The 27,035-nt window shown below is 51.6% G+C and overlaps 2 protein-coding genes across 3 annotated transcripts in view; one reads left to right on the plus strand and one right to left on the minus strand.

The window, feature by feature from the left end:
• PRSS36 (serine protease 36) overlaps nt 1-27,035 on the plus strand; it is a 45,302-nt gene that overhangs the window by 12,982 nt on the left and 5,285 nt on the right. The window contains exons 2-9 of one of the 2 annotated variants that reach the window (XM_063611915.1): nt 18,072-18,128; nt 20,030-20,124; nt 20,945-21,482; nt 21,751-21,786; nt 21,984-22,019; nt 22,251-22,413; nt 22,810-23,090; nt 25,597-25,763. In XM_063611915.1, coding sequence (XP_063467985.1) covers nt 21,446-21,482; nt 21,751-21,786; nt 21,984-22,019; nt 22,251-22,413; nt 22,810-23,090; nt 25,597-25,763 — 720 coding nt within the window. In that variant the 5' untranslated portion in view covers nt 18,072-18,128; nt 20,030-20,124; nt 20,945-21,445. Of the gene's footprint in view, nt 1-18,071; nt 18,129-20,029; nt 20,125-20,594; nt 21,483-21,750; nt 21,787-21,983; nt 22,020-22,250; nt 22,414-22,809; nt 23,091-25,596; nt 25,764-27,035 lie in introns of those variants that run through there. The other variant, XM_055299654.2, reaches the window with a different exon arrangement.
• On the minus strand, nt 1,199-1,511 carry LOC129492648 (filamin-B; the record flags this gene model as incomplete). Its single annotated transcript, XM_055297871.2, has 1 exon — nt 1,199-1,511. A coding segment is annotated over one exon (282 nt), but the record flags the coding sequence as incomplete, so codon positions are not given.

The following is a 27,035-nucleotide window of genomic DNA, read 5'->3' on the forward strand; positions in this document are numbered from 1 at the left end:
ATTAGCCAGGCGTGGTGGTGGGTGCCTGTAATCCCAGCTACTCAGGAGGCTGAGGCAGGAGAACCACTTGAACATGGGAGGTGGAGGTTGCAGTGAGCCAGGATCACGCCACTGCACTCTAGCCTGGGTGACAGAGACTCCATCTCAAAAAAAAAAAAAAAAAAAAAAAAAATTACACATGTTTATTTTTTTTTATTCTTTTTATTTTTTTTCCAGACAGAATCTCGCTCTGTCATCAGGCTGGAGTGCAATGACATGATCTCTGTTCACTGTAACCTCCACCTCCCGGATTCAAGCGATTCTCCTGCCTCAGCCTCCCAGGTAGCTAGGATTACAGGTGCCCGTCACCACACTTGGCTAATTTTTTGTATTTTTAGCAGAGACGAGGTTTCGCCATGTTGCCCAGGCTGGTTTTGAACTCCCAAGCTCAGGCAATTCGCCCGCCTCGGCCTCCCAAAGTGCTGGGATTACAGGTGTGAGCCACCGTGCCCAGCCTACACATATTTTTTAAATTTTGTTTTTTTTGTTTTTTTCAGACAGAGTTTCACTCTTGTTGCTCAGGCTAGAGTGCAATGGTGCAATCTCAGCTTGCTGCAACCTCTGCCTCCCGGGTTCAAGCATGTTCCTGTCTCAGCCTCCCAAGTAGCTGAGATTACAGGTGCATGCCACCACGCCCGGCTAATTTTTGTATTTTTAGTAGAGACGGAGTTTCATCAAGTTGATCAGGCTGGTCTCGAACTCCTGACCTCAGGTGATCCACCCACCTCGGCCTCCCAAAGTGCTAGGATTACAGGCATAAGCCACCGTGCCCGGCCTAAATTTGTTTTAAATGGATGCCTCAAGGGAACTATTTTGAGCAGCATGATCTACTTATGTAATATTAATTTTTTTTTTTTTTTTGAGACGCAGTCTTGTTCTGTCGCCCAGGCTGGAGTGCAGTAGCATGATGTCAGTTCACTGCAACTTCCACTTCCCAGGTTCAAGTGATTCTTCTACCTCAGCTTCCTGAGTAGCTGGGACTACGGGCCTGTGCCACCACGCCTGGCTAATTTTGTATTTTTAGTAGAGATGGGATTTCACGATGTTGGCCAGGCTGGTTTCGAACTCTGACCTCATGATCCGCCCGCCTCGGCCTCCCAAAGTGCTGGGATTATAGGTGTGAGCCACCGCGCCCAGCCATAATTTTAAATTTTCTAGGAGCTACTTTTTTTTTTTTTGAGAAAACTGTTTTAAGGCACTGTGACATGAAAAGGGCTGCCAGGGATGTGTTCCTCCCCCCACTTCACAGCCAGCACGTAATCGCCCCTCTCCTTGACGACGTATGTGACGTTGTATTGCTGGTTGCCTACATGCTTCATGGAGACCTCCTCGCAGGCGGTGGTGGGCCCATGGACCCCGATCAGCAGCATGTTGGAGCCGGCTTTGCTGCAGTCTACCAGGAAGGAACTCTTCTGGCCCACAAAGGTCTTCGAGAGCCCTGCCCCCTTAGAAGTCACCTTGCTGGCGTCATTTTTTTTTTTTTTTTTTTTTTTTTTAGACAGGGTCTCACTCTGTCACCCAGGCTGGAGTACAGTGGTGGGATCATGGCTCACTGCAGCCTTGAATTCCTGGGCCCAAACAATCCTCCCACCTCAGCCTCCCAAGTAGCTGGGATTACAGGTGCACACCACCATGCCTGGCTAATTTTTTGTATTTTTAGTAGAGACAGGGTTTTGCTATGCTGCCCAGGCTGGTCTGGAGCTCCTGGACTCAAGCAATCCACCTGCCTCAGCCTCCCAGAGTGCTGGGATTACAGGCGTGAGCCACCATGCCCAGCCTTTTTTTTTTTCATACTAAGTCTTCAAAGTCCGGTGGGTCGCCAAGATGATCCTGGCCAGGCTAGACCAAGAATGCACAGACACACACACACACACACACACACCCCTGGAAGGACATCTCTTGGAATTTCCAAGATTGATTTTTGTTTCCAACTAAGAAGTTTTCTTGTTGTGTTTATTGGTGTGTGTGTGTGTGTGCATGAATGCGTGCATGTGTGTGTACGTGTGTGTGTGTGAAAGAATATTGTGGCCAGGTGAGGTGGCTCACACTTCTAATCTCAGCACTTGAGGCCAGGAGTTTGAGACCAGCATGGGCAACATCGTGAGATGCTGTCTCTACAAAAAATACAAAAATTTGCTGGGTGCAGTGGTGTGCACCTTTACTTCAGCTATTTGGGAAGCTGAGGTGAGAGGATTACCTGAGCCAAGGAGGTCGAGGCTGCAGTGGGCCATGATCGCGCCACTGCACTCCAGCCTGGGCAACACAGAGAGATCTTGTCTCAAAGAAAAAAAAAAAGAATTTCGGAGAGGGATAGCATTAGGAGAAATAACTAATGTAGATGACAGGTTGATGCGTGCAGCAAACTACCAGGGCACATGTATACCTATGTGACAAACCTGCACGTTCTGCACATGTACCCCAGAACTTAAAGTATAAATAAATAAATAAGAATTTTGCCCTCAGCACCAGCTTGCATGGTGAAAAAAGAAAGAAGGAAAGTAAGAATTTTGCCCTAAGGCGCCTGTCTATTAGCTGTTTAGAAACCACAGAATTTAGCAACTGTTTTCTTTATTTAGTGGAAACTTCATAAGAAATTATTCTGGAAAGTTTTGCCTACAAAATTAAAAAGGAGGCCAGGTGCGGTGGCTCACGCCTGTAATCCCAACACTTTGGCAGGCCAAGGTAGGCAGATCACCTGAGGTCAGAAGTTTGAGACCAGCCTGGCCAACATGGTGAAACCCTGTCTCCATTAAAAATACAAAAATTAGGCCAGGCGCGTTGGCTCACGCCTGTGATCCAGTACTTTGGGAGGCCGAGGTGGGCGGATCACCTGAGGTCAGGAGTTCGAGACCAACCTGGCCAACATGGTGAAACCCCGTCTCTACTAAAAATACAAAAAAATTAGCCATGTGTGGTGGCAGGTGCTTGTAATCCCAGCTTCTCAGGAGGCTGAGGCAGGAGAATCGCTTGAACCCTGGAGGCAGAGGTTTCAGTGAGCCGAGAATGCGCCATTGCACTCCAGCCTGGGCGATGGGTGAAATTCCACCTCAAAAAAAAAAAAAAAAAAATTAACAAGGAGCTGAGCATGGTGGTGCATGCCTGTAATCCCAGCAAATTGGAAAGCTGAAGTGGGAGGATGGCTTGAGCCCAGGACTTCGAGACCAGCCTGGGCAACATAGTGAGACCATCTTGCCCCCAATTTTAAAAATAATAATTAAACAGGCTGTGGGAAAACATTACATAATAAAGCCAGAAGATTTCCTTCTCATTTGAGAAGGGGTTTGTTTGTTTGTTTTATTTTTTTTTTTTTTTTTTGAGACAGAGTCTCGCTCTGTCGCCCAGGCTGGAGTGCAGTGGCGCTATCTCGGCTCACTGCAAGCTCCGCCTCCCGGGTTCACGCCATTCTCCTGCCTCAGCCTCTCCGAGTAGCTGGGACTACAGGCGCCCGCCACCACGCCCGGCTAATTTTTTGTATTTTTAGTAGAGACGGGGTTTCACCATGGTCTCGATCTCCTGACCTCGTGATCCGCCCGCCTCGGCCTCCCAAAGTGCTGGGATTACAAGCGTGAGCCACCGCGCCCGGCCTGTTTGTTTGTTTTATAGAGACGGTCTTGCTGTGTTGCCCAGGCTGGTCTGGAACTCCTAGACTCAAGCAATCCTCATGCGTCAGCCTCCCGAAGTGCTGGGATTACAGGCATGAGACACCACGCCCAGCCTCAGAGGGTTTTTTTGGTTTTTTTTTTTTTTTTTTTTTTTTTGACACGGAGTCTCCCTCTCTTGCCCAGGCTGGAGTGCAGTGGGGTGATCTCGGCTCACGGCAACCTCCACCTCCCAGGTTCGAGCAATTCTCCTGCCTCAGCTTCCTGAGTAGCTGGGATTACAGGCGTGCACCACCACGTTTGGCTAATTTTTGTATTTTTAGTAGAGACGGGTTTTCACCATGTTGGCCAGGCTGGTCTCGAACTCCTGACCTCGTGATCCACCCACCTCGGCCTCCCAAAGTGCTGGGATTACAGGTGTAAGCCACACCGTACCTGGCTGTTTTTCTTTTTTTCCTAAGATAGTTTTCGTTCTTGTTGCTCAGGGTGGAGTGCAATGGCACGATCTCGGCTTACTGCAAACTCTGCCTCCTGGGTTCAAGCGATTCTCCTGCCTCAGCCTCCCAAGTAGCTGGGATTACAGGCATGCACCGCCACATCCGGCTACTTTTGTATTTTTAGTAGAGATAGGGTTTCTCCATGTTGGTCAGGCTGGTCTCAAATTCTTTGACCTCAGGTGATCCGCCCCCCTCAGCCTCCCGAAGTGCTGCGATTACAGGCGTGAGCCGCTGCGCCCAGCCTCAGAGGGATTTTTAACCTGATGATGTGTATCGAAATAGGAAGACATTTTTATTAGTAAATTTGGCCTTAGGATTTTTAGGTGAATATGTGTTTTTTCTCCATGGTGGCAGAAGAAGAAACACATTATCGCATCGCCAAAAAACCTAACCATAACAGAGTGTAAAATTGGAGAAACAGATATGGTTTACTTTAGTCTACCAGGGACAGTTATGTGGCTCTTTGTGTAACATAATTGTTACTTGCTACTTTTTCTATGGCTGATGATGTGCAAAACTCTCTGGGCCAGTACAAAAATTGTGGGAAATTTACCAATGGCTGGAAGCAGTGACTCACGCCTGTAATCTCAAAACTTCAGGAGGCCAAGGTGGGAGGATTCCTTGAGGCCAGGAGTTTAAGACCAGCCTCAGTAACATAGCAAGACCCCCATCTCTACAAAAAATGTAAAAACCTAGCTGGGCGTGGTGGCATCCAATTGGTCCCAGCTACTCTGGAAGCTAAAATACAAAATTACTAAAATACAAAATACTACATTACTAAAATACAGAATTACTAAAAATACAAAATTAGCCGGGCATGGTGACCAGGAACTGCTTTAATTTCTCTGCCTTCTCTTTGTCAGTGATGACCAGGGTATAAAGGTATCTGCTGCATTGAACTTTAAACTTCACATTGTCCTTATTTTTCTTTTTCTTTTTTCTTTTTTTATTTTTTTTTATTTTGAGACAGAATTTTGCTCTTATTGCCCAGGCTAGAGTGCAGTGGTGCAATCTCGGCTCACTGCAACCTCCGCCTTCCAGTTTCAAGCGATTCTTCTACCTCAGCCTCCCAAGTCGCTGGGATTACAGGTGCCCACCACCACGTCCAGCTAATTTTTTGTATTTTTAGTAGAGATGGGGTTTCACCATGTTGGTCAGGCTGGTCTTGAACTGCTGACCTCATGATCCACCCGCCTCGACCTCCCAAAGTGCTGGGATTACAGGCGTGATCCACCGCACCCAGTGCATTGTCCTTATTTTTCTTTTCTTTTTTTTTTTTTTTTTTTTTTTTGAGACAGAGTCTTGCTCTGTCCCCCAGGCTGGAGTGCAGTGGCGAGATCTCGGCTCACTGCAAGCTCCGCCTCCCGGGTTCACGCCATTCTCCTGCTTCAGCCTCCCGAGCAGCTGGGACTACAGGCGCCCGCCAACACGCCCGGCTAATTTTTTGTATTTTTAGTAGAGACGGGGTTTCACCGTGTTAGCCAGGATGGTCTCGACCTCCTGACCTCGTGATCCGCCCACCTCGGCCTCCCAAAGTGCTGGGATTACAGGCCTGAGCCACCGCGCCCGGCCCCGTCCTTATTTTTCTTGATCTTGACAGATTTAGCATCCTTTTGTCAGGCTGTGGGCAGAAAGACCTTGATTTCCTCAATTTTCTGAGGCATGGCAACAAGGCACACAGGGAGCAGGCGGGGACTGGGACAGTGAGCAGCGACCAAGGAGAGCTTGAGTTTATTATAAGAGCCTTCAGCCGCCACAGAGACTTTTAAGCAGGGACAAACACTTTTTTTTTTTTTTTTTTGAGATTGAGTTTCACTCTTGTTGCTCAGGCTGGAGTGCGGTGGCGCGATCTCGGCTCACTGCAACCTCCGCTTCCCGGGTTCAAGCGATTATCCTGCCCAGCCTCCCGAGTAGCTTGGATTACAGGTGCCTGCCACCATGCCCGGCTACTTTTTTTTTTTTTTTTTTTTTTTGAGACAGTCTTACTCTGTTGCCAGGGCTGGAGTGCAGTGGCGTGATCTCAGCTCACTGCAACCTCCGCCTCCCAGGTTCAAGCAATTCTCTTGCCTCAGCCTGGGATTACAGGCACCTGCCACTACCACATACCCAGCTAATTTTTTGTATTTTTAGCAGAAAGGGGGTTTCACCATGTTGGCCAGGCTGGTCTCGTCCTCTTGACCTCATGATTTGCCCACCTCGGCCTCCCAAAGTGCTGGGATTACAGGCGTGAACCACCTCATCTGGCCCGGAGTTTCACTCTTGTTGCCCAGGCTGGAGTGCAATGGCGCGATCTCGGCTCACTGGAACTTCTGCCTCCCGGGTTCAAGCGATTCTCCTGTCTCAGCCTCCTTAGTAGCCGGGATTACAGGTGCCCGCCACCACTCCCAGCTAATTTTTTGTATTTTTAGAAGAGATGGGGTTTCACTATGTTGGCCAGGCTGGCCTTGAACTACTGACCTCAGGTGATCCACCTGCCTCGGCCTCCCAAAATGCTGGGATTACAGGTGTGAGCCACCACTGCCTGCCACTTTTTTGTGCTTTTTTTTTTAGTAGAGACAGGGTTTCACCATGTTGGCCAGTCTGGTTTCAAACTCCTGACCTTAGGTGATCACCCACCTCGGCGTCCCAAACTGTTGGGATTACAGGCATGAGCCACCATGCCTGGCCCTGTCCCTGTGTGTTTGATTAAACTAATCTCAATGGGTTTTCATTATCTAAACAGCTTCCCCTCTCATACGCACTCTTGTTTCAGATGTTCAGAATTCAGAAAATACAAACAACCTGCTCAGCTTGAGTACCTGAGGTCCCACAGCACCCCACCTCCTTGGTTTTCCAGAGGGGTTCAGAAAGCTCGCTGTGCTCAGGCCTCCAAGTCAGGGCCATAAGCCTTGTTGCCTCCAGCCATGACTCAAAAACCTCACCCTCACCCCCATTCCATCCTGACCTCCTCTCTTGCCCCCAAGAGCTGTTCCGGACCCCATACAGTTTATGCAGGAGCACCCCAAAACTGCTCCCCTCAGAAGCAGGGGGTCATCTCTCTCCCAGCAATGAGCTGCCACCTCCTCAGACTCCAACTTGGATTGTTCTCTCTGTGTCTCAGGAACCACCCTCCAAATTGCATACCGTGGCCAGACACGGTGGCTCATGCCTGTAATCCCAGCACTTTGGGAGGCTGAGGCAGGTGGATCACCTGAGGTCAGTAGTTCAAGACCAGCCTGGCCAACATAGTGAAACCCCCTCTGTACTAAAAATACAAACATTAGGGCCAGGCACGGTGGCTCACACCTGTAATCCCAGCACTTTGGGAGGCCGAGGCGGGCAGATCACCTGAGGTCGGGAGTTCGAGACCAGCCTGGCCAACATGGAGAAACCCTGTCTCTACTAAAAATACAAAATTAGCTGGGCGTGGTGGCACATGCCTGTAATCCCAGCTACTCGGTAGGCTGGGGCAAGAATCACTTGAACCCGGGAGGCAGAGGTTGCGGTGAGCTGAGATCATGCCACTGCACTCCAGCCTGGGTGACACAGCGAGACTCCATCTCAAAAAAAAAAAAAAAAAAAATTCCATACAGTGCATCTCACAAAGTGAGGTCCCCTTGAAGTAGGGCAACTCATTTGAGCCTAAAGTGCTGAGTCCTGGGGCAATCTCTGGCTCCGATAGGCTCAGGGTACCAGCATGGTCCCTGGAGACCAGGAGGTGGGTGGGGAGGTGGGGGCAGAGTCTGGCAGAGTGAAATTGAAGGAGCAGTTACTCTTCTTGCCACAAGAGGGAGCACCAAGGGGATGTCTTGAATATCAGTCAAGCGTGGAGTCAACACACAACATGTTCCCAATTTTATCAAGTCTCTCAAATATTCCCACTCAGAGCGTCCCTCACAGAATAACATTTTAACTCCAAGTTTTTTCTGAGAACAAGTTATTTCTGGCCAGGCGAAGTGGCTAATGCCTGTAATCCTAGCACTTTGGGAGGCCAAGGCGGGCAGAGCACCTGAGGTCAGGAGTTCGAGACCAACCTGGCCAACAGGGTGAAACCCCGTCTCTACTAAAAATACAAAATTAGCTGGGCGTGGTGGTACACACCTGTAATCCCTGCTACTGGGGAGGCTGAGGCAGGAAAATCACTTGAACCCAGGATGTGGAGGTTGCAATGAGCCAAGATCATGCCATTGCACCCTAGCCTGGGCAACAAGAGCAAAACTCCATCTCAAAAAAAAAAAAAGTTATTTCTTCCAAGCAGATATGCAACAACATAGTGACTTAGCAAGATAATATTATGGAATAGGGAATAGGGTTTTCTGGTTTAGCAAAAAATTTTATTTTACTCCTTTTTTTTTTTTTTTGTACAAACGGGGTCTATGTTATGTTGCCCAGGCAGGTCTCAAACTCCTAGACTCAAGTAATCCTCCTACCTCAGCCTCCTGAAGTGCTGGAATTTTAGGCGTGAGCCACCACTCCCAATCAGATTTAGCAAATAAAATAAGTGCCCGATTCAATCTGAATTTCAGATAAACACAAATAATTTTTTTTTAAGACAGGGTCTTCTTTCTTTCTTTCTTTCTTTTTCTTTCTTTCTTTCTTTCTTTCTTTCTTTCTTTCTTTCTTTCTTTCTTTCTTTCTTTCCTTTCTTTCTTCCTTCCTTCCTTCCTTCCTTCCTTCCTTCCTTCCTTCCTTCCTTCCTTCCTTCCTTTCTTTCTTCCTTTCTTTCTTTCTTTCCCTCTCTGGCCCAGGCTACAATCTACTCGGCTTGCTGCTGCCCGCGCCGCGGACTGCCTGGGACTGCCGGCGCGCGCCACCGCTGCCTGCCTTTTCTCCTTTGGATGCAGGCACGCGTTCGCCATCTTGGCCACGCTGCTTGCCAGCTCCTGACGCCGAGTGCTCTGCCCGCCTCAGCCTCCCGAGGTACTGGGACTGCAGACGGAGTCTCGCTCACCCAGTGCTCGGTGTTGCCCGGGCTGGAGTGCGGTGGCGTGGTCTGGCCTCGCGGCAGCCTCTACCCCCCGGCCGCCTGCCTTGGCCTGCCAGGGTGCTGGGATTGCAGCCCCTGCCCGGCCGCCGCCCCATCTGGAAGGTGGGGAGCGCCTCTGCCCGGCCGCCCCATCCGGGAAGAAGTGAGGAGCGCCTCTGCCCGGCCGCCCCATCCGGGAAGAAGTGAGGAGCGCCTCTGCCCGGGCGCCCCGTCCGGGAAGAAGTGAGGAGCGCCTCTGCCCGGCCGCCCCGTCCGGGAAAAAGTGAGGAGCGCCTCTGCCCGGCCGCCCCGTCCGGGAAGAAGTGAGGAGCGCCTCTGCCCGGCCGCCCCGTCCGGGAAGAAGTGAGGAGCGCCTCTGCCCGGCCGCCCCGTCCGGGAAGAAGTGAGGAGCGCCTCTGCCCGGCCGCCCCGTCGGGAAGAAGTGAGGAGCGCCTCTGCCCGGCCGCCCCGTCCGAGAAGAAGTGAGGAGCGCCTCTGCCCGGCCGCCCCGTCTGGGAGGTGAGGAGCGCCTCTGCCCGGCCACCCATCGTCTGGGAGGTGAGGAGCGCCTCTGCCCGGCCACCCATCGTCTGGGAGGTGAGGAGCGCCTCTGCCCGGCCACCCATCGTCTGGAAGGTGAGGAGCGCCTCTGCCCGGCCACCCATCGTCTGGAAAGTGAGGAGCGCCTCTGCCCGGCCACCCATCGTCTGGGAGGTGAGGAGCGCCTCTGCCCGGCCACCCATCGTCTGGGAGGTGAGGAGCGCCTCTGCCCGGCCACCCATTGTCTGGGAAGTGGGAAGCGCCTCTGCCCGACCACCCATCGTCTGGGAAGTGAGGAGCGCCTCTGCCCGGCCACCTATCGTCTGGGAAGAAGTGAGGAGCGTCTCTGCCTGGCCGCCCCGTCTGGGAAGTGAGGAGCCCCTCTGCCCGGCCGCCCCGTGTCTGGGTAGAAGTGAGGAGCTCCTCTGCCTGGCCGCTCCGTCTGGGAGGTCTACCACGGAGGCCAGAAGCAATGTGGGGGCTGGACGTCGTGGCTCACGCCTGTGGTCCCGGCACTCTGGGGGGCGAGGCGGGTTGATCACTTCGGGCTAGGAGTTCGAGACCAGTCTGGCCAACTTGGCGAAACATGAAGAATACAACAGACAAACCAACCAACCAACTCAATGACAACAAAACAGGTCTACCCTGGAGTCATACTCTAATTCTTTCTATTTTCCTCCCTTTCTGATCCTTTATCCCACTTTCTTTTTCTTCCTCTTCCTTCTCCCTCTTCTTTGTCAAATAGAGGATTGAGTTATTATCACTGATCCATATAAAGTCCCTCTCTCATTTATTTTAACTCCCACCCCCATTTCTATTCCCCGACTTCCCATGTGCAACCTTCCTAATATGTTTGATACGCATGTTTTTGTTTGTATGTATTTTTAGAAAGTGATTATTGTTTTTGTATGCAAAAAAAATTAATAAAAAAAAAAAAAAAAAAAAAAAGGACAGGGTCTTGCTCTGTCACCCAGGCTGGAATGCAATGGTGCAATCATAGCTCACTGCAGTCTCAAACTCCTGGTCTCAAGTGATCTTCCTGCCTCAGCCTCCTAGACCGCTGGGATTACAGATGTGAGCACTGTGCCTATTGGAATCACAAGTAATTTTTTTTCGAGATAGGGTCTAGTTCTGTTGCCCAGGCAGGAGTGCAGTGGCACAGCTCACTGCAACCTCTGCCTCCTGGGCTCAAGCCATCCTCCCACCTCAGCCTCCCAAGTAGCTCCCAAGTGCACACCACCACATCTAGCTATTTTTTTTTTTTTTTTTTTTTTTGAGACGGAGTCTCGCTCTGTCACCCAGGCTGGAATGCAGTGGCGAGATCTCAGCTCACTGCAAGCTCCGCCTCCCGGGTTCACACCATTCTCCTGCCTCAGCATCCCGAGTAGCTGGGACTACAGGCGCCCGCCGCCTTGCCCGGCTAATTTTTTGTATTTTTAGTAGAGACGGGGTTTCACCATGTTAGCCAGGATGGTCTTGATCTCCTGATCTTGTGATCCGCCTGCCTCGGCCTCCCAAAGTCCTGGGATTACAGGCTTGAGCCACCGCGCCCGGCCACACCCGGCTAATTTTTTGTATTTTTTTTTTTTTTTTTAGCAGAGACGGGGTTTCACTGTGTTAGCCAGGATGGTCTCAATCTCCTGACCTCGTGATCCGCCCGCCTCGGCCTCTCAAAGTGCTGGGACCACAGGCTTGAGCCACCATGCCCGACCCACATCCAGCTAATTTTTTAAAAAACTTTTCATAGAGGTGGGGTCTCGCTATATTGCCCAGGCTGATCTCAAACTCCTGAGCTCAAGCAGTCCACCTGCCTCAGCTTCCCAAAGTGCTAGGATTACAGGTGTGAGCCACTGCACTTGGCCCTACAAATAATTTTCAATACAACTCAAATATTTCCTGAGACCTAGTTACAGTAAAAAAAAAAAAAAAAAAAATCATTGTTTATCTCAAATTCAGACTGAGCTAAGTATTCTCTATTTTAGCAGGCACTCCAAAAGGAGTGACACATGCTTTAAGAGTTTTATACACCAGCTGGATGTGGTGGCTCATGCCTATAATCCCAGCACTTTGGGGGGCTGAGGTGGACAGATCACCTGAGGTCAGGAGTTGGAGACCAGCCTGCCCAAAATTGCAAAACCCCATTGCTATTAAAAATACAAAAAAATTAGCCAGGCGTGGTGGCAGACACCTGCAATGCTAGCTACTCAGGAGGCTGAGGCAGGAGAATCACTTGAACCCGGGAGGCAGAGGTTGCAGTAAGCTGAGATCGCGACACTGCACTCCAGCCTAGGGGACAAAAGCGAAACTCCGTCTCAAAAAAAAGAGTTTTACAAACCAGATGTTTGCAGTGGCTGCGCTCACGCCTGTAATCCCAACACTTTAAGAGACTGAGACGGGTGGATCACTTGAGGTCAGGAGTTCAAGATCAGCCTGGCCAACATGATGAAACTCTGTCTCTACTAAAAATACAAAAATTAGCTGGGCATGATGGTGGGCGCCTGTAATTCAAGCTACTTGGGAGGCTGAGGCAGGAGAATCACTTGAACCCAGGAGGCAGAGGCTGCAGTGAGTGGAGATGGTACCACTGCACTCCAGCCTGAGCAACAGAGTGAGACTCCGTCTCAAATAAAAAATGAAAATCAAATGCAGCTTTCTCTGTCATGGCACCCATTCTGGTGTGCATGAGGACAGACAGCCCAGATTATTTTTCGAGGAGACATGTGGCCCTGCCCACAATATATTCCACAGAACAGCCCTGACCAGAAGTGGAGTGACTCCCAGCTTCTGGCTTTCTCTTTTCATGATGAGATGCAGCACTGCTGGGCTTCGCTGGTGTGGAGCGCATGTGGCTGTGTGCTTGAGCTGTAAAACAGTCTTCTGCTCCCTCTGGTCAGCACCTTTGGAAAGTTTGGTGAGAGCAACAATACTATCAAGGATTATCTGAAGAATGCCTTTTTTTCTAGGTCAGTGATAACCAGCCATTTTAGTGACAAAGCCAATTCAGAAGAAAGTAACCTGTTACCAAAATCCTTTAAACGACATGATCTCTTATCAGGAAACATAATATCAACATCTTCGGTTAAGCGTGCTTTTCTTGTTTTTCCAAATGCTGAAGGGTTTCATTATTTTAGCTAAGCTTTCAGAAATGACATTACACACATGCCCTGGTGTTATCGGATATAAAGCTGCACCTTTTCCCAACGTTTTTGGTCCAGGAAAGCATTTCTGGAGCTAGTTCGTTTGGTCTTTTCTTAATTGACCCTGGAATCCATTTATTTGCAAAGTGCGTTTTGTCTCTTTTTATTTCTTTTTACTCATGTGGAATAACCATATAGTTCTTTCTTTCTTTTCTTTTTTTTTTTCTTTTTTGAGACAGAGTCTTGCTCTGTCACCCAGGCTGGAGTGTAGTGGTGCAATCACAGCTCATTGCAGCCTCGACCTCCCGGGCTTAAGTGAACCTTCTACCTCAGCCTCCCGAGTAGCTGGGACTACAGGTGCGTGCCACCATGCCTGGCTAATTTTTATTTTATTTTATTTTTGGGATGGAGTTTTGGTCTTGTTGTCCAGGCCGGAGTGTAATGGCACGATCTCAGCTCACTGCAACCTCTGCCTCCCGGGTTCAAGCGATTCTCCTGTCTCAGCCTCCCAGGTAGCTGGGATTATAGTCATGCACCACTGTGCCCAGCTAATTTTGTATTTTTTTTTTAGTAGAGACAGGGTTTCACTGTGTTGGTCAGGTTGCTCTTGAACTCCCGACCTCAGGTGATATACCCACCTTGGCTCCCCAAAGTGCTGGGATACAGGTGTAAACTTTTTTTTTTTTTTTTTTTAGAAATGGGGTCTCATTATGCTGCCCAAACTAGTCTCAAAACTCCTGGGCTCAAGACATCCTCCCACCTCAGCCTCTCTAGCTAAGTTCATAGAGAGTCCTGATCTTAAGGGTACGGCTCAGTGAAACTCTGCATATGTATATACCTGTGTATATACACACCTACATCAAGATCTAGAACTTTCTTGCACTCTAGCAAGTTCCTCTGTGCTCCTTCCCACATAATATAATACTTCCACCAGAAGCAATCACTATTCTGATTCCTCTTTTTTTTTTTTTGAGATGGAATCTTGCTCTGTCACCCAGGCTGGAGTGCAGTGGTGCTATCTCAGCTCACTGAAACCTCCGCTTCCCAGGTTCAAGCAATTCTCCTGCTTCAGCCTCCTGAGTAGCTGGGATTACAGGCATGTGCCACCACACCCGGCTAATTTTTGTGTTTTAGTAGAGACGGGGTTTTGCTGTGTTGGCCAGGCTGGTCTTGAACTCCTGACCTCAAGTGACCCACCTGCCTCAGCCTCCCAAAGTGCTGGGAACACAGGCGTGAGCCACCATGTCCGGCCACTATCTGACTTCTACCACTGGGGATTAGTTATGCTTGTTCCTAAATTGCATATAATTGGAATCATGCAATATGACACATATTTGTTGAAAAAAATCTGTAAGATTCATCCATGTTGTTGCACATATAAGTAATTCATTCTTTTTTATTGCTGCATAGTATTTCATTGTATGACTATGCCACAATTTATCAATCTTCCTGGGGCCGCATATTTATGTTCTGGATCTTGGCTCTTGTGTCTAGACCTTCTATGAGAGCCCTGCTCTGCATATGCCTTATGGTGCCCTCATTTCTCTTAGGTCTATACCTAGGATCTTGATTGTTGGGTCAAAATACAGGCATATGTTTAGCTTTCGTCTATTCTGCCAGTTATCTTTTTTTAATTCTTATTTTTAGGAATAGAGATGAAGTTTTCACTGTGTTTTCCAGGCTGGTCTCAAGCTCCTGAGCTCAAGTGATCCTCTTGCCTCAGCCTCCCAAAGTGCTGGGATTACAAGGCGTGAGCCACTGCACCTGGTCTTTTTTTTTTTTTTTTTTTTTTTGAGACAGAGTCTCACTCTGTCGCCCAGCCTGCAGTGCAGTGGTGTGATCTCAGCTCATTGCAACCTCCGCCTCCCAGGTTCAAGTCATTCTCCTGCCTCAGCCTCCCGAGTAGCTGAGATTACAGGCGCCCGCCACCATGTCCAGCTAATTTTTTGTATTTTTAGTAGAGACGGGCCTAAGTTTTGTAATTTTAGTAGAGATGGGGTTTCACTGTGTTGGCGAGGCTGGTCTTGAACTCCTGACCTCAAGTGATCTGCCCACCTCGGCCTCCCAAAGTGCTGGGGTGGATTACAGACATGAGCCACCACACCCGGCCCCGTGCCAGACTTCTAATCTTTGAAATTGTAACATAATAAGGTGGTATTGTTTTAATCCACTAAGTATATGGGAATTTGTTACGTCAGCAATGGAAAACTAATATACTAGTTCACCTATCATTTCCCCTTCCACTAGTCAGACCAGTAGAGAACTGTGTATGTATCGCCTCTCTTACCCAGAGGCACCACCACATATCCTTATTTTATTGACTGTGGTTTGTTTATGGTGTCATAGGCTGAAATTAAGCAGCACTATAAAAATCAACCTTAGGCATGGTGACACATGCCTGGAGTCCCAGCTACTCAGGAGACTGACATGGGAGAATCGATTGAGCCCAGGAGCTCGAGGCTGCAGTGAGCTATGACCATGCCACTGCACTCCAGCCTGGGTGACAGAGTGAGACTCCATCTCTAAAAAAAAAAAGGCTGGGCATGGTGGTTCATGCTTGTAATCCCAGCACTTTGTGAGGCCAAGGCATGCAGATCACCTTAGGTCAGGAATTTGAGACCAGCCTGGCCAACATGGTGGAATCCCATCTCCACTAAAAATACAAAATTAGCAGGGCATGGTGGTGGGCTCCTGTAATCCCTGCTACCCGGGAGGCTGAGGCAGGAGAACCACTTAAACCTGGGAGGTGGAGGTTGCAGTGAGCCGAGATCATGCCATTGCACTCCAACCTGGGCAAAAAGAGCGAAACATCATCTCAAAAAAAAAAAAAAAAAAAAACCTCATGAAACTATCTGCTGTTTTTAACATGATGTTGTTAAGAAAGATTTTATTATACCCAAGTAAAGAGACATGATCTCCCAACGTCTGTTACCCAGAATGGACTCAAACTCCTGGGCCCAAGGGATCCCCCGCCCCCTCAGCCTCCAGAGTAGCAGGGACTACAGGCACGCACCGGCACCCCTGGCTCCTCCAAGGAGAAATTTATTTTCTGTCCTTGAACCTGGAAGAGAGAGACTCCTGCATGAGTTTCCCTCCTTATCTTGGCTGCTAGTTGCAATCAAGGGCATCTTAGAGTGGTGAAACCATCAGAATCACCTGGGCAGCTTTTGCAAACTGCACTTGCTCCTCCAGAAATTCCAATCTGTCTCCCTACAAGAAAATGTTCTCCTTCCTCCCATAAGATCCACTGCTTTGGCAAGCCTCTGTGCTATTTTTTTTTTTAATATTTATTTATTTATCTATCTATTTATTTTTGAGATGGAGTTTCGCTCTTGTTGCCCAGGCTGGAGTGTAATGGTGCAATCTCAGCTCACTGCAAACTCTGCCTCCCAGGTTCAAGCGATTCTCCTGCCTCAGCCTCCCAAGTGGCTGGGATTACAGGCACCCACCACCACACGCGGCTAATTTTTTGTATTTTTAGTAGAGACGGGATTTCGCCATGTTGGCCAAGCTGGTCTTGAACTCCTGACCTGAGGTGATAACACCTGCCTCGGCCTCCCAAAGTGCTAGAATTACAGGCGTGAGCCACCACGCCTGGCCAACATCTGTGCTATTTAGATGAGCAAGTCCTACTCCTCGTGTCTGTTGGGTTGGGGAAAGGGTTAAGAATCATTGTCTTGGCTGGGCACGGTGACTCATGCTTGTAATCCCAGCACTTTGGGAGGCTGAGGCAGGTGGATCACCTGAGGTCAGGAGTTCGAGACCAGCCTGACCAACATGGAGAAACCCCTGGGCAGCTGGGACTGCAGGTGCACACGACCACACATAGGATCACGTTATGCTGCCCAGGTTGGTCTAGAACTCCTGGCCTCCAGCAATCCTCCCATCTTGGCCTCCCAAAGTGCTGGTACAGGCTTGAGCCACTGCACCTGGCCCAAAAATTTTATTTATTTATTTATTTATTTATTTATTTATTTATTTATTTTGAGAGAGAGTCTCACTCTATCGCCCAGCCTGGAGTGCAGTGGTGCGATTTCAGCTCACCACAACCTCCGCCTCCTGGGTTCAAGCCGTTCTCCTGTGTCAGCCTCCTGAGTAGCTGGGATTACAGGCACGTGCCACCACGCCCCACTAATTTTTTAATTTTGAGTAGAGATAGGTTTTCACGATGTTGGCCAGGCTGCTGGTCTTGAACTCCTGACCTCGTGATCCACCTGCCTCGGCCTCCCAAAGTGCTGGGATTACCAGCGTGAGCCACCGCACCCAGCTCCAAAATGTGTATTAACCACTAAATTGGAGCAAGCAATGTATCGGTGAGTGTCTCCAGGGCATGCAGGTTTTGCGTCAATGACACCCGCACTCTCTTCTTTCCTACCTTTGCCCCTCATTTATCTGAGTGTTTGTTAAATGATTGGTTATTTACCCTTTGAAGGGCAAATAGCTACCCAAGCAGCAAGTTAAACAAATGGTTGAGGAGGCTCTGATTGTGAAGAAATCTGAAGTTAAGACTCAATTTACCTCCATCGTTTCCTGTGGACAGGCTAAGGCTAGCAGGTTTATCAATTGAGTCCAGTCCGTTGTTGGATGGCTGAATTTGCATTTTCCCTCTTCCTGCTCACTTCTCATTTTCCCTGGGATTGCACCTCCCAATTAAGCACAAGCATTCAGGTTTTGCCTAGGCCTGTTTTCCAGGGCAACTAGACTCATAGACCAATATTATTATTAGCTGATATTATCAGTAAGAAGATAGATACACGTGTAAATATTCCTGGGTTGACCCTGCATTTCTGCTGTCCACCCTGATTTGTTCCCCAAGAGTGACTTTTATGGACCATATAATGGGCTCCCTTGAACTCTGGCCTCTGGGAAGTTTCAGACAATGAGAGGAGCCAGTGGGTGATCAGAGGATGGGAGGATCCCAGCACTTTTGGAAGGCTGAGGCAGCAAGATCGCTTGAGACAGGAGTTTGAGACCAGCCTGGGCAACACAACAAGACCCCATCTCTACAGAAATAAAAAACATTAGCTGGGCATGGTGGTGCATGCCTGTAGTCCCAGCTTCTCAGGAGGCTGAGGCCAGAGGATTGCTTAAGCCCAGGAATTCGAGGTTACAGTGAGCTATAATCACAGCACTGCACTCCAGCTGGGGTGACAGAGTGAGACCATGTCTCTAAAATTTTTTTAATTGGTTTAATTAAAAATAGAGAGGATGAGAGGAGAGTGAGATGGGGATTTTTCTTTCCTAGCTCCCTCTCTGCTGGTAGCTGCATTTCTCTATTGAAGGCCATGGCTCCTAACAGCTATCTCTTCCACAGCTGCAGCTCTTGCTGGGTTCCAGTAACTGCCCCCTCTCTGCCTCTTCAGGCCAGCAGGTAGCAAGGGCTCTCCATTATTGCTGGCCCCATGGTGCGTTACCATCCCTCTCTTTGGTTTCCTTTTTTTTTTTTTTTTTTATTAATTTTTTTTGCACACAAAAACAATAAACCTTTTCTAAAAATACATACAAACAAAAAGATGCGTATCAAACATATTAGGAAGGTTGCACATGGGAAGTCGGGGAATAAAAATGGGGGGTGGGAGTTAAAATAAATTAGAGAGGGACTTTATGTGGATCAGTGATAATAACTCAATCCTCTATTTGACAAAGAAGAGGGAGAAGGAAGAGGAAGAAAAAGAAAGTGGGATAAAGGATCAGAAAGGGAGGAAAATAGAAAGAATTAGAGTATGACTCCAGGGTAGACCTGTTTTGTTGTCACTGAGTTGGTTGGTTGGTTTGTCTGTTGTATTTTTCATGTCTCGCCAAGTTGGCCAGACTGGTCTCGAACTCCTAGCCCGAAGTGATCAACCCGCCTCGCCCCCCAGAGTGCCGGGACCACAGGCGTGAGCCACCACGACCAGCCCCCACATTGCTTCTGGCCTCCGTGGTAGACCTCCCAGACGGGGCGGCCAGGCAGAGACGCTCCTCACTTATTCCCAGACGATAGGTGGCCGGGCAGAGGCGCTCCTCACTTCCCAGACGATGGATGGCCGGGCAGAGGCGCTCCTCACTTCCCAGACGATGGGTGGCCGGGCAGAGGCGCTCCTCACTTCTTCCCGGACGGGGCGGCCGGGCAGAGGCACTCCTCACTTCCCAGACGGGGCGGCCGGGCAGAGGCGCTCCTCACTACCCAGACGATGGGTGGTCGGGCAGAGGCGCTCCTCACTTCCCAGACGATGGGTGGCCGGGCAGAGGCGCTCCTCACTTCCCAGACGATGGGTGGCCGGGCAGAGGCGCTCCTCACTTCCCAGACGGGGCAGCCGGGCAGAGGCGCTCCTCACTTCTTCCCAGACGGGGCGGCCGGGCAGAGGCACTCCTCACTTCTTCCCAGACTAGGCGGCCGGGCAGAGGCGCTCCTCACTTCCCAGACGGGGCGGCCGGGAAGAGGCGCTCCTCACTTCTTCCCAGACGGGGCGGCCGGGCAGAGGCGCTCCTCACTTCTTCCCAGACGGGGCGGCCGGGCAGAGGCGCTCCTCACTTCTTCCCAGACGGGGCGGCCAGGCAGAGGCGCTCCTCACTTCCTCCCAGACAGGGCGACCGGGCAGAGGCGCTCCTCACCTCCCAGACGATAGGTGGCCGGGCAGAGGCGCTCCTCACCTCCCAGACGATGGGTGGCCAGGCAGAGGCGCTCCTCACTTCCCAGACGATGGGTGGCCGGGCAGAGGCGCTCCTCACTTCCCAGACGATGGATGGCCGGGCAGAGGCTCTCCTCATTTCCCAGACGGGGCGGCCGGGCAGAGGCGCTCCTCACTTCCCAGACGATGGGTGGCCGGGCAGAGGCGCTCCCCACCTCCCAGACGGGGCGGCGGCCGGGCAGGGGCTGCAATCCCAGCACCCTGGTAGGCCAAGGCAGGCGGCTGGGAGGCAGAGGCTGCCACGAGGCCAGACCACGCCACCGCACTCCAGCCCGGGTAACACCGAGCACCGGGTGAGCGAGACTCCGTCTGCAGTCCCAGTACCTCGGGAGGCTGAGGCGGGGAGAGCACTCGGCGTCAGGAGCTGGCGAGCAGCGTGGCCAAGATGGCGAATGCGTGCCTGCAGCCAAAGGACAAAAAGCAGGCAGCGGTGGCGCGCGCAGGCAGTCCCAGGTAGTCCACGGCGCAGGCAGCAGGGAGCCGAGTAGATTGCAGCCTGGGCCACAGAGGGAAAGGAAAGAAAGGAAGAAAGGCAGGCAGGCGGGCGGGCGGGCAGGCAGGCAGGCTTTTTTTTGTTTTTTTTTCCGCTCTTGTCACCCAGGCTAGAGTGCAACAGCACTATCTTGGCTCACTGCAACCTCCGCCTCCTGGGTTCAAGCGTTTTTATCTGCCTCAGCCTAATAGGTGGGATTACAGGTGAGTTCCACCACACCCGACTAATTTTTGTATTTTTAGTATAGACGGGGCTTCTCCAAGTTAGCCAGGCTGGTCTTGAACTCCTGACCTCAGGTGATCTGCCTGCCTCGGCCTCCCAGATTGCTGGGATTACAGCCATGAGCCACCCGGCCTCTTTGGTTTCCTTTGACCCTGCCTACACTTCTATAAATAGTTTCTTCCTTAAACTCTCTTCAACTCCTCTTTGAAGAGCCCTGTTTCTTTCTTCTTTTTCTTCTTCTTCTTTTTTTTTTTTGTTGTTGTTGTTGTTGAGACAGGGTCTCGCTTTGTCACCCAGGTTGGAGTGCAGTGGCACAATCATAGCTCACTACAGCCTCAACCTCCCAGGTTCAAGCAATCCTCTCACCTCATCTCCCGAGTAGCTGGGATACAGGCGTGCACCACCACGCCCTGCAGTTCATAATTTTTGTATTTTTTAATTTTTTGTAGAGACGGGGTCTTGCTATGTTGCCCAGGCTGGTCTTGAACTCCTAGCCTCAAGTAATCCTCCCACCTCAGTCTCCCAGAGTGTTAGGATCACAGGAGTGAGCCACCGTGCTCGGCCAAGTCATATGTCCCTTAAACGGGCTCTTACTGATACACACCAAGAGGTTGGGTTACTTTCCCAAAGTCACACAGAGTAAGTGACAGGGCAGCTAAGTGCATTGTCACTGGGACATAGAGCAGGGTGGAGGCTTTTTCAGCCTCACCAGCCTGCCCAGCCCCCTCCCAGGGTCCCTATGCCCTGCCCAACCTGCTGGAATCTGTGATCCTTTTGTTGGGATGGGATTGAATTCCCTAGGGCTCCTGTCCTGGACCTGGCCAGCAGCTCTAGTAACCAGAGCTGCGTGAGAAGAAAAGGCCAAGCCACTGGGGCAGCTGCACCCCAAACAGAGGTGAGGTCTCCGATGAGTCATGCCCGTGAGGGGCCACTTCCCCTGTCCTAAGGGCCATTGCTCACCAAGGACCCAGAACACTGTCCTCCTCTTTGACCTTTGCCTACAGTGTTTTTCATCCCTCCCTCTCCCACCCAACAGGTGTCCAGGAGCTAGGACACCTGTCCCCCACCCCCACCCTGGGCCTCCAGAGACGTGAGATGTGCGCAGGGCTCTGGGTGGGGACTTCAGGCTCCCCAGCTTTCCTCTTCCAGCCCCAGATCCTCTCAGATTCCCAGAGATGGGCTCCAGCCAGGGAGGGTGGGGCTGCCCCTGGGACCGTCAGGAGTCACGGGCTGCCTGGGCAGTGACAGATCCCTGCAGGGAGCAGACCTTCACTTGGCCCTGCCTCCGCTGACTCTAGCGCCATGGCCCGGCACCTGCTCCTCCCCCTTGTGATGCTTGGTAACCTCGGGGGACAAGAGTGGCTGCAAAGGGCCTGAGTCCTGGCATCTGGGGGGCTGGAGAGCAGGACTCCTGGTTTTTGTGTGGGGAGCAGGAAGTCAGAGGGAAGGAAGTGAGGCAGTAGAAGGCAAGGGTGTATCAGAGGAGGGAGAGGGAGGCCTGGGTGCCCTGGGGAGACGGAGGCTAGGAGGCTGGAGGAGGGAGTCAGGGAGGGCACATACTGAGTGTGAGTCGCCAGCCTCTTCCCTGCCTGCCTCTGTCTTTCCAGTCATCAGTCCCATCCCAGGAGCCTTCCAGGACTCAGGTAAGGTAGCCGGACTGGGGGAAAGTCATGTGCAGAGGCAGAAAAGACCAGAGGACTGGCATGCGTGCTGGCAGGGGTTGCTGAACGGACAGGGAATTGGGAAGATAGGGTCAGGGGTTGGAGAGCAGGAAATGGGGCTGGGCAGTGCAGGCCTGGAAGTCACAAGTGTCCTCCTCTCTTTCCCCTCTGGCTCCCAGCTCTCAGTCCTACCCAGGAAGAACCTAAAGATCTGGGTAAGGAAGAGGCCTTGGCACCCTCAGACCTTAAAGGAGGCTAAGGCTGGTCAGGCCATGAGGGAGGTGGAGAAGACCAGAAATGTAGACAAGCCTGGGTCCTCTATGTTCTTTGTTCAGAGGGGCAAACTGAAGCGGGTGGAGGACGGCCGGGGCTTCGTCCTGAGTTACCTGGGCTCCTGGAGTGGGGAACCCAAGGGGGGATTTGGCTTCCACGGCTCCCCGTTGCAGACTGCGGGCGCCCTGAGCCCTCGGCCCGCATCGTGGGGGGCTCAAACGCGCAGCCGGGCACCTGGCCTTGGCAAGTGAGCCTGCACCATGGAGGTGGCCACATCTGCGGGGGCTCCCTCATCGCCCCCTCCTGGGTCCTCTCCGCTGCTCACTGTTTCGTGACGTGAGTATTCGCCCTGGTCCCGGCCCCTCTCCGCCAAAAGCCAGCCCCGCCCCCGCAGTTGGTCCCCTCCTCCCGCCCCACTTCCGTCCTCAAGGATAATTTGGAGCCAAGCTGTCCCCAAACCGAGGTGCTATTCGAGGCATCATGGTTCCGAGTGGGGCAAGGCTGCCGGACTGGTCCCACCACTCCACTCAATATCCGGGTCTGAATCCCATCTTTCCAATGACCCCCCCACCACCAGTTCCAGATCGGATTTGCTCTTCCCCTTTGAGGAGTATCAGCACTAAATCTGGATCGGATAGCACCTGCCCCTCTGGCTCTGAGCCCTGCCCCCCCACGAGGGTCTGCCCCCTCCATAGGGTCAACCTAACCTCCTACTGCCCGGGTCGAGCGCAGGAATGGGACGCTGGAGCCCGCGGCCGAGTGGTCGGTACTGCTGGGCGTGCACTCCCGGGACGGGCCCCTGGACGGCGCGCACACCCGCACAGTGGCCGCCATCGTGGTGCCGGCCAACTACAGCCAAGTGGAGCTGGGCGCCGACCTGGCCCTGCTGCGCCTGGCCTCACCCGCCAGCCTGGGCCCCGCCGTGTGGCCTGTCTGCCTTCCCCGCGCCTCACACCGCTTCGCGCACGGCACCGCCTGCTGGGCCACCGGCTGGGGAGACGTCCAGGAGGCAGGTGAGTGGGACGGGACAAGAGGGGAGGGCCTCGGGGAGGGCGGGGCTTCGGGAGGTGAAGTTCTTAGGGCGGGGCCTCGGGAGGTGAGGTTCCTAGGACGGGGCCGCGGGAGGTGAGGTTCCTAGGGCGGGGGGTAGGGAGGTGAGGTTCCTAGGGCGGTGCCTCAGGAGGTGGGGCCACGGAGCGGAGCCTGGGGGGAGCCTTGGAGGGTAGGTTTCTGCGGGCTGGTAGATGAATCCCACATCGATCTCCATATAGCCTTCTCCCCCCAAGGATTCTCAAACTAAGACCACGGAATCACCCACACGCACCCCATTCCCTCCTCACCTTTCTTTCCAGTTTTTTCTTTCCTGGGTTTAGGCTCCGACTAGGGTTCCCATCCCAGCTCTACCATGTCAGACAAAGCACTTCACCCAGTACATTTCCTCCTCTGTAACACGAGGAAACTAGCCATGCCCACTTCAAGGGGTGGTTGGGTGGATTAAATGAGAAAATCCATGTAAAGTTCATAGGACAGTGCCTGGCATAGCAATAACCAATGCACTTTAGATATTTCACCTCAGGTAATCTATAGTAAAGCACTACAGCATAAGGCTGGCCTATAATAGATGTTCAGCAAATGCCAGTCTGTGCCTCCCATCCACCTTCCTCCCATTCCATCCACCCCCACTCATCTCTCTACTCCCCACCTCCTCTCTTCTTCCTACCCACCATCATTCATTCAGTCATTCTTGCACTCAAGATATTTCTTGAGCACCTTCTACATGCCAGGCACCGTATTAGGCATTAGAGAAACACCAGTGAACATAAAAAGCCAAAATCCTGCCTTTTCAGAGTTTACATCCTAGCAGATAGACAAACAATAAATTCAATAAATAAGCACGCATTATATTAGAAAGTGGCGGGGGGGAACAGACCAAATCTCCATCCCCATCACCCAAGCTTTCCATGCTCCCAGGGCCCCTACAAATATCCACATCAGCCGTGGTCAGACCTGTGCCCATCCTGGGGGCTTTGGGAAGGTGCTACAGGGGAAGATGCCACAGCCTCTGCTTGTGGAGGTCCCATCAGGGCAAGAGGTGATGAGGAAGCATCACTGTGAGCCCCAGGAAGTCTGTGTGAATGGGGCCAGGCCATCCTGACAATGGGCACCCAGAGAGGGAGATTTCTGCAGAGATTTTCGAAGAGAAGGTACACTGCAGGAAGACGGGGGGAGATGAAGGCCACTCTGTGGACCCAGATAAGGCATGTTAGATGAAGAAGGGCCAGGATGCCAGGCTGGAGTGAGAGGGGTGCAGACACCTGGGCTGCAAAAGCTGCTGAGGCCCGACCATGAAGACCTTAAGATCAGACTGAGGGCCAGAGCACCCCACCAGCTCCAGGGACGCCTAGGACAATCCCCAACTTCCCTGGTGAGCCCCAAGTACAGCTTCAGCCATCACCTGACCTCAAATTCTTTTTTTTAATTAATTTTTTTTTTTCTTTTTGAGACGGAGTTTCGCTCTTGTTGCCCGGGCTGGAGTGCAACAGCGCGATCTAGGCTCACTGCAACCTCCGCCTCCCAGCTTCAAGCAGATTCTACTGCCTCAATCTCCCAAGTAGCTGGGATTATAGGCACCCACCACCAAGCCCAGCTAATTTTTTGTATTTTTAGTAGAGACAGGGTTTCACCATGTTGGGCAGGCTGGTTTTGAACTCCTAACCTCAGGTGATCCACCTGCCTCGGCCTTCCAAAGTGCTGGTGTGAGCCACCGCGACTTTGACCTCAGATTCTGAGTGAGTTGGGGAAGGAGTTCTGTCTGTACTTCCCCCCACCCTCTAAGCCTTTCTGGATCCTGAAGCTGTTTCCATCAAAAGCAGGATGGGGCTGCGGTACCAGGTTTAGACAGTGCGATCCGTTTATTTTTCTTGGTGAGATCAGAACTGAACTTGAGTAACATTCCTCTTCATTGCTGAAGTGAAGAGTGCATCAGAAGGCTGGGTCAGTTATCCAGGCCCAAAGCTATGCAGCCTCAACTAGGGTAGTTGTTTAGAATGCCAAGAAGTCACAAATGAGAGGTTTTCATGAACTGGGAACTGGCTGGAGGAGGGAAGTTGAGAGAGGAGACAGGGATGACACCCAGATTCCATGCTTGGCAACTCAGGACAGGACCATGTCAAGTCCGTATGGCATCTTTGTGAAAAGATGTCTCTGGACCAACACAGCTCCACATGAGAGCTCAGAACTTAATGGTTTTAGTCCCTACATTGCATCCTTTGTTGCAGTGCACAACCTGCACAACCATGCACGGCAGCTTTCACTAGGAGCTTGATGGGACCATTCCTGAGATGAAAAAGTAGAAAGAACAGATAGAAGCAGGAGGAGATGTGGTGAATGTGGTGGGCTGAGAGGCCATGGGGCATCTAGCTGATGTCCAAGAAGCAGCCGCAGGGGGCAAACCTGAACCCTGGGAACTGGGGACACCATATCTGCCTCACAGCACCTGCTCTCTGGTTCTGCCCCCAGATCCTCTGCCTCTCCCCTGGGTGCTACAGGAAGTGGAGCTAAGGCTGCTGGGCGAGGCCACCTGTCAATGTCTCTACAGCCAGCCGGGTCCCTTCAACCTCACTCTCCAGATATTGCCAGGGATGCTGTGTGCTGGCTACCCAGAGGGCCGCAGGGACACCTGCCAGGTGAGGGAAGGCCCCAGCACCTGCCTGGCAGGGCCAGACTCCTAACCGGTGACAAATGACATCTCTTCAAGCCTCATCTGCAAAAGGAGGGCAAGATTGCCAAGGGATAGGGTTGACGTGAAGTTTTTTGTTTCTGTATTTTGAGACAGAGCCTCACTTTGTTGCCCAGGCTGGACTGCAGTGGCGCAATCTCGGCTTACCGCAACCTCCCCCCGCTCCACCCCCACTGCTCAAGCGACTCTTGTGCTTCAGCTTCCCAAGTAGCTGAGATTACAGGCATGCACCACCACAGCCTGCTAGTTTTGCATTCACTTGCGCCTGGCCAAGTGAATTTATTTATGTATTTATTTATTTATTTTATTTATTTATTTATTTTTGAGACAGAGTTCCTTTTTTTTTTTGAGACGGAGTCTTGCTCAATCGCCCAGGCTGGAGTGCAGTGGCACGATCTCAGCTCACTGCAACCTCCACCTCCCGGGTTCACGCTATTCTCCTGCCTCAGCCTCCCGAGTAGCTAGGACTACAGATGCCCGCCACGACGCCCGGCTAATTTTTTTTTTTTGTATTTTTAGTAGAGACGGGGTTTCACCATGTTAGCCAGGATGGTCTCGATCTCCTGACCTCGTGATCCACCTGCCTCTGCCTCCCAAAGCGCTGGGATTACAGGAGTGAGCCACCACGCCCGGCCAAGACAGAGTTTCGCTCTTGTTGCCCAGGTTAGAGTACAATGGCACAATCTCAGCTCACCACAACCTCTGCCTCCCGGGTTCAAGCTATTGTCCTGCTTCAGCCTCCCAAGTGGCTGGGATTACAGGCGTGTGCCACCACAGCCAGCTAATTTTGTATTTTTAGTAGAGATGGGGTTTCTCCGTGTTGGTCAGGCTGGTCTTGAACTCCCAACCTCAGATGATCTGCCTGCCTCGGCCTCCCAAAGTTCTGGGATTACAGGCGTAAGCCACCATGCCCGGCTATTTATTTATTTATTGAGACAGAGTTTTGCTCTTGTTGCCCAGGCTGGAGTGCAATGGTACGATCTCGGCTCACTGCAAACTCCACCTCCCAGGTTCGAGCAATTCTCCTGGCTCACCCTCCCAAGTAGCTGGGATTATAGGCATGAGCCACCATGCCCAGCCAAGGCCAAGTGAATTTAAAAACAGCATAGCCAGGAGCAGTGACTCATGCCTGTAATCCCAGCTAATCAGAAAATTGAGGCGGGAGGATCACTTGAGCCCAGGAGTCTGAGACCAGCCTGAGCAACATAGTGATACCTCA

The sequence above is a fragment of the Symphalangus syndactylus genome, chromosome 11, assembly GCF_028878055.3.
Source record: "Symphalangus syndactylus isolate Jambi chromosome 11, NHGRI_mSymSyn1-v2.1_pri, whole genome shotgun sequence".
Lineage (NCBI taxonomy): Eukaryota > Metazoa > Chordata > Mammalia > Primates > Hylobatidae > Symphalangus > Symphalangus syndactylus.